The following is a 7,584-nucleotide window of genomic DNA, read 5'->3' on the forward strand; positions in this document are numbered from 1 at the left end:
AACCAAAAAGAAGCTATCTATTTGAGTTCTAGATAAACATTTAGTTCAGATTTAATAGTGTTTCAGAGATGTGGCTGTCAGCTATTTGTGTATGTATGTTATTATTATGGAAGGTCAGATGAGATTTCACCAACATTATTCACCCCTGATTAATGCATTCATTCTAATAATCGAGTCTGACTCTGAATTACAAATCTATGTCTGAAGAATCTGGGTTAAGTTTTGGATTGGAAATTTGAGGAACATGAAAGTTTATGCATAATTTTTGTATTTTTTTCATTGGGTCTTAATAATGATTTTATTCATTTGGGATTTTTTTCATAGGCTTAACACAGCTCTAATTTTGTCATTAGGAGCAATGTAATATTGGCCACTAATGTATTGTATACAGGTTGCCTTAGAAGGTAATACCTTTTGTATAGTAGGAACTTAAGATAGGCAGACTTCATACAAATAAACAATTGAGAAATATTGTTCTTTTTAAAAAGCGGTGTTAATTGCTGCACCTTTCTCATATTAAGTATATTAGCTCAAGTTCATGTTAGGAAAAACTTTCAGTCTTAAAGGTTTGGTGAGGAGAAATCCAAAAATTCTTTTAAAGAATTTAAATTAAATTTGAGGCTACCTCTGCTTTCGCTCTCCCTCCCTCAGTTGTGTAGCAGCGGCAGCGGCAGCTCTCAGCCTATGGCGGCAGCGTCACACAGGCTGTGGAAGGAGGAGGAGGAGGAAACCAAAGAGAGGCTTTTACCGGGTCTGCGCCCCACAGCCAGGACCGTCCTGGCGCCTCAAGCCGCGTTTCTTCCTGCAAAGCCCTTCGGGCATCCCGAGAGTTCCGCTTGATGCCAGAAGGGCTTTGCAGGAAGAAACGCGGCTTGAGGCGCCAGGACAGTCCTGGCTGTGAGGCGCAGACTCGGTAAAAGCCTCTCTTTGGTTCCCTTCTCCTCCTCCTCCCCCTCCTTCCACAGCCTGCGTGATGCTGCCGCCCTAGGCTGAAAGCTGCCGCTGAAACAAGTTTGGGGAGGTCCTTTGCGGGCGGCCAGTTCTAGCCGCCTGCAAAGGACTTCCCCACTTTTACTTTGAAAGAAATCTGCGCGGCAGTTAGAAACCTCTGCGCGGGGGTTTCTTGCCATGTGCGCGGCCGCGCAGTCGCGCACCTTGGAGGGAACAGTGAAGGTATCAATCCTGAAGCATTAATTCAAGCATACAATTAATTATATAATTAATCCCACTATCTGTGGCAAGGGAAAAGAATGCCAGGAGGATCTTGAATCTCCCTTTTAAGCAAAAAACAAAAACAAAAACAAAAAAACCCCAAACCCTTGAGATTCAATACCGATCCAAATTGAAAAATATGCCTAGAACCCATTGTTTTACCGAACTGGCCAGTAGGCAGCTCAAGGGTATATGTGTCCATGTGTTTGTCCATTAATGCAGTATTGTGCACATACTAAATAGCATTCTCAGTAACTGCAGCATAATGGAAAGATGTTTAATAAAGCTCTTGGAGAATGGCACTTTTTTAGGCTACAGTCATATGATTCATAAACTGTAATAAACCTTATAATGTTTGGTTTTTGGCTTCTGAACTCAGCCACTGTGGTTGGTAAACCATGGTTTATGGCTTAAAATTTTATTAAAATTATGTTTGATCTATGCAATTAATACAAATCATGCCTTAACATGATGTGAGACCAGCCAAGCAGGAAGGAAGATAAAGGCTCTTTTTAAAAAAACAAATCAAAGAAGGAGTATGATTCAAATATTTACTCAGAAGTTAATCTTACTGAATTTATAAGCCTTTTCCTTAAGTGAGTGGATGCAGAACTATGACAAAATTACTTTACAAATATATGAAAATCGGATTCTAGCATGAGCCTCTACTAATATTGTACATTGTCTCCTTATGAAATAGTGAGTTACTAACATGAACTGTAATAAACCTTATAATGTTTGGTTTTTGGCTTCTGAACTCAGTCACTGTGGGCCATAAAAAATAAAAACCTAGGTAAGGTCCATAGCACATTTATTTTCTGAGTGTATTTCAGATTAAATGAAATAGGAAATTTTACTACTGTTGTCGGCTATCTTGAGAGAATCTCCAAGATGCTCTTTCACTGTACTCACAAAAGTCATCATGACAAAAGACAACAACTTGACAAGTTCAATCTGAAATGATCAGGTTTGTTTGCACTCCAGAATAGACCAAGTCAGGAAGCAAACATAGCAAGGACTCTACTGTTGTAGGGTAAAATAACAGAATCTTGAAAGACAGCCAGAAGTGGCATTTTTCCTCTTTTCTACCATACAGAATCAAGGCATGGTTATTTTGAGTTTCTTTCTCCTGCTCCATTTCCCAGAAATGTGTTTTCATTTACTTTATCTTTTGTAACAGTAAGGATTTATTAAACTTCTTTACCATTCAATTCGCAACAGTTCTGGGTGGTTTACAACAAAGAAAGATTACAATCAAGTTAAAAGATAGCAAATGCAATAAAGCTTCCCTCCCCCAAATTGTAATTATGTAAATGTAGTTATTTTCAGGGGGGAAAATATTGCTTATTCTTTTACTGTAAATTGTCAAAACTGACTTGAATTCTGAGAAGTCCTTATCTCTGTTCATAATATATTTGTGATAATAACCTGTTTTTATTGGGCAATTATATTTTTAAAAGAATGCAAAATATATGCTGCTAATAACTCCATGCCTGAATAAAAAAGAAGCCCAGTTTTCTCATTGTTTGGTGTAGCAGCTGCAATTCAAAGACTCTGATTCAGAAAGAAACCATCACATCATGAAGGTCTATCCTTTCAATATTTAAAGCTACACCTACCCTTTTATAATAACCTTTCTTTCAAAATTGACACTTTTACTTACCAGGTCCAAAACTATTGGAAGGTAACTCTGTGTCTAAGCCACGTTTTTGTGGCTGTAAAGTTACAAGCAGATGGCCATATAGCCCAGTTTTTTGACAATGCAATTCGAGTTTCAGTAAGCAAACTCCTCTACGCTGCAACTCTTTCAGGGAGATTCCTTCTTGCCATGCTCTGAAAAAGATCATGCAAAGAGAAAAACCAAGTCATTGTTAACTAGATACACCTGAGAAGCTAAATCATATTGTGGCCCTCTTTGTTTCCATCCAGAGAGAACATTGGTGGACAACAAAAAACATCTCCCATATAGATAATAATGTTATTTCATTTATTTAAAAGATGTGTATAGTCACTCATCTTAAACAATTCTAGGTGACTCATAACATTGTAACAAGTTTCTCAAACCTCCAAATATGTTGAACTAGAACATTCATAATTTCCATTTGAAGGACATAAAGTTAGATAAAACTATTTTAAAAAGTTAGAGTCAGTAACAACATTCACACATACTAAGCAATTACATTTAATCTTGGCTTAGCACAATACATAAAGCCAGCCACAACAGCTGATAATTATGGCTTATAATTTATTGTGTGAGCTTAACTTTGAATTGCAGCTAAATTTCCTAACCTATAAGTGAAGAAACCTTGCCATATCTCACAATATTCATATTTGTGTATTTTTCATGGCCATTTAGCATTTTGCAATTTCAAGACTGCTTGTTTTCTTGTGCCATAATATCTTGCATACACTAAGCTTTGAATGAATCATGGAGCAAATCAAACCACTTTCTAACTCTTATATCTATGTTTAGCAGGGATACAGAAGATTTTGGGGTGGGGAAAACCACATACCGTATTTATCGGCGTATAACACGCACCGGCGTATAACACGCATCCCCCATTTTAACACAAAAATTTGAGTAAAATTTTTTTTCATTAAAAATAAATGACTTGGAAGCTCGGAACTTAATGTTGGATTAAAATTTATAACATTAGAACATGAATTATAACATTAACTCCTCTTAAAAGGCAAATATGAAATGAAAAAACACCTCTTTGAGCAAAAAGTTATTTCCATTTTCTTCCTTATATAATATTTTCTGTTTCAACATAAAGTGCCTTCCTTCCTTCCCTCCCTCCCATCCCTTTCTTTATGTTTTCTTCATGCTTTCTTTTCTTTTTCCTCTGCTCTTTTTAAATCCCCCCCCCTTCTTCTCCTCCTCTACATTTAGGTTGGATTAGTTTGTACAACGGTCATCAAACTTCTGAAGTAAAAATAAATAAATAAATCATATTTAAGAAGAAGAAGAAAAAGGAAGACGTTTTTAGTTAAGTCAAACGTTTTAATAAAAGTTTCATCTTTTAAGATTTGTCCAACACATCCAATTGTAACCTTAACAGTAAAGAATATCACCCCAGCTGCTAAAGGTTCAACCAGTCTGAGAACCATTAAAAAGACAACAGTGCAAAATCCAAAAGACACAACTTCCTCACCGCCATTGCTTTGGTACCAAATCTTTGAGGAAGGGGCTCCAGAAAGAAGGAGGAGGAGGAGGAGGAGGAGGAGGAGAAGGGAACCAAAGAGAGGCTTTTACCGGGTCTGCGCCCCACAGCCAGGACCGTCCTTGCGCCTCAAACCGCGTTTCTTCCTGCAAAGCCCTTCGGGCAACCCGAGAGTTCCTTTTGGCGCCAGAAGGGCTTTGCAGGAAGAAACGCCGCGTTTCTTCCTGCAAAGCCCTTCTGGCGTCAAGCGGAACTCTCGGGTTGCCCGAAGGGCTTTGCAGGAAGAAACGCCGCGTTTCTTCCTGCAAAGCCCTTCTGGCGTCAAGCGGAACTCTTGCGGAGTTCTGGCGTCAAGCGGAACAGACTGTGGAAGGAGGGGGAGGAGGAGGGAACCAAAGAGAGCTTTTACCGAGTCTGCGCCCCACAGCCAGGACCGTCCTGGCGCCTCCAGCCGCGTTTCTTCCTGCAAAGCCCTTCGGGCAACCCGAGAGTTCCGCTTGACGCCAGAAGGGCTTTGCAGGAAGAAACGCCGCGTTTCTTCCTGCAAAGCCCTTCTGGCGTCAAGCGGAACTCTCGGGTTGCCCGAAGGGCTTTGCAGGAAGAAACGCGGCTGGAGGCGCCAGGACGGTCCTGGCTGTGGGGCGCAGACTCGGTAAAAGCTCTCTTTGGTTCCCTCCTCCTCCCCCTCCTTCCACAGTCTGTGTGACGCTGCCGCCAGGCTGAGAGCTGCCGCTGAAACAAGTTTGGGAAGGTCCTTTGCAGGCAGCCAGTTCTAGCTGCCTGCAAAGGACTTCCCCACGTTTGCTTTGAAAGAAACCTCTGCGCGGGAGTTAGAAACCTCTGCGCGGGGGTTTCTTGCCATGTGTGCGGCCGCGCGGCCGCGCACCTTAGAGGGAACAGTGGACCCGGCGTATAACACGCAGTATCGGCGTATAACACGCAGGCAGGGTTTAAGCTTCAAATTTTAGTTTTAAAACTGCGTGTTATACGCCGATAAATACGGTATATGTTTTGAATGGTATGCTTGCAGCTACCCTCCTGAAAATAATAGATGTGGATATGATTTTTTTTCCTCATTTCCTCCTAAAGTAAAGTAACATAATTAACAGGATTGCTCTCTAGCCATAAATTTAATTTCCCTTTCTGTCAAATTATGAACTATAATTTGGTAATACATGGAGGTCTCCAAAGATTCCACTCAAGGCTTCTGTGGACAATAAATGGCTGAAGGACCTGGCATTGTGCATTCCCATCTAAACAGCCTGTAAAAAAGAGTTGCCACTTTGTCACATATTCCTCTACTCCTATTTTTGTTTTTCAGCTGAATATTTCACCCAAGGAACATATTACATAGTTGTTAATATCAGCAAATGAGTAATAGTTCAAAAAAAGCTCACAAATTTAAGGAATAGATAATTTTTACTTCAACAGTTTTAATGTATGTGTATATGTTTAATTTGGCTATAATAAAACAGGTGGTTATTGCATTTCTCCAGAAATCAATTGCTAGACACTCCTGCGTTCTTAAACCTCATTGTCTGATAATGCAATGGCAATTGCTCAAAGTCACCTCCTCTACCCAATGTTATCTTAATATTTCATTTACTTATTTAATTTATATTCTTTCACAAGCTATTGATTCTTGTTAACGTATTGTACAAACCCAAACCGCAGTAATTTATTCATAGTTAAACATACTACAGCTTTTTACAATGTGTGGCTCAAGTATACTGGTACAACTAGAAAAAATACTCCATTACTAACTATAAGGTTTGGGATATTACTGTTCACTTCAGGGCCTACACTAAGCAACAAACTTTGGAGTAGGATTCATTAGTATGCTGATAACACCTGCTCTATTGTTCCCTAGCAATGCTGCTGCAAAGCAGAAAGCAGTGACCTTTAACATTAACACTAATTTCAGTATTGTGCTGGATAAAGAACAGAAAAAGTTGAAACCGTACAAGTGAAATGAAGCCTGTTTTATTTATTCTCTGGGCTCTTAAAAAAACATATCCAGTCAAAAGAAAGTGCCATTGTATTCAATGCATTACTATAGGTACAGGACTTTTCCTCTTATGCCTTAGCTAATGTGTTATTCTAATTACCTGCAGCTGTTATGATTTAGAGACCACGTTAATCAGTAACTTCCAAGCAGACCATATATGACACCAAAACTATATTTTAAGTTCAAGTATCTGGATTTTATATTTTAATGAATACTTTTAAATTATTAGTTCATTTGTAAGTGCTTTCAACTCTGCTATCTATAGAACTAGAAAGATATTGACTGGGTTCAGACATAAAAAACTGTGCTATAATTGTTTGGATTAGCATACTTTGTAAATCAGTCATTCTGGCTAGCAAGCCAGTTTATCACTATTTTTGCTCTGACATTCTGGTCAACTGACCAGCAGTACCCTAGAGTTATTCTGAAGTAAATACCACACAGGTTTATAGAATTTAGCCCTCACATAAGTAGCTTGTTTACTATGGTATTTATGTTAAATATACAAATACACTATGTATTTACACAAGTATTTGTTTCTAATAGACCCAATTCTCCAATGGCAGGTTTGCTTAACTGTTTCAAGTCTTCAGTTATAAGGCAAGTAATACAGATACTCAAAATTAAACCGTTTAATTGAATATAGCAGTAGCAAAGCGAGGTCATCCTGCTGTCCCTCAAATGTTTTCTATTACAGACACCCTATCAATTCTTCCTAATGGCCGATAGACAGAGCATACAGAAATACACCTTATCTTACCTGTTCTTGCCCTAACAAATGCCTATAAGCCAGGTTGTAAACCAGCATTGGCTAGCAGCAATTTAGAATTTAGGAAGCAGATATTTGAATAAGCGTGTTTACAAAGGTCAAAATATATAACTTAAGTCGTTGCTTAAATTACTACATTCCTATTTTTGCTATGGGGACAAGCAGGGGGATGCTGAGAAACCCAACTGGCCCCTAGCCGAAGGGATACCTTGCTTCCGAAATTTCGGCCTCTCTTTCCTCCTTTAGCAACTCCATTTGTCGGGACACAAACTCTTCCACCAATGCCGCCATTGCTGTCGGCTTGAGCGGACGCCCCGAGAAGCCCCGAGAAGCCCCGTTCTGGTGACAGCAGGCACCAGCGTGCCGACCATGAACGGCCCTTTAAAACCTGGCTCGCGTTGCCCGACGGTCCCTATAAATGGCGCACCACT

The 7,584-nt window shown here is 39.5% G+C and overlaps 1 protein-coding gene across 1 annotated transcript in view; it reads right to left on the reverse strand.

Annotated features, from left to right (window-relative positions):
* IGHMBP2 (immunoglobulin mu DNA binding protein 2) overlaps positions 1-7,476 on the reverse strand; it is a 68,622-nt gene extending 61,146 nt beyond the window's left edge. The window contains exons 1-2 of the mRNA XM_014065481.2: positions 7,362-7,476; positions 2,876-3,045 (exon numbers count right to left, since the gene is read on the reverse strand). Coding sequence (XP_013920956.2) covers positions 2,876-3,045; positions 7,362-7,444 — 253 coding nt within the window. The 5' untranslated portion in view covers positions 7,445-7,476. The remainder of the gene's footprint in view (positions 1-2,875; positions 3,046-7,361) is intronic.
* Positions 7,477-7,584: the final 108 nt, after the last annotated feature.

Source organism: Thamnophis sirtalis, unplaced genomic scaffold (genome assembly GCF_051295495.1).
Source record: "Thamnophis sirtalis isolate CommonGarterSnake01/CBP01778 unplaced genomic scaffold, rThaSir2_p1.2 scaffold_1, whole genome shotgun sequence".
In the NCBI taxonomy this organism is placed as follows: domain Eukaryota; kingdom Metazoa; phylum Chordata; class Lepidosauria; order Squamata; family Natricidae; genus Thamnophis; species Thamnophis sirtalis.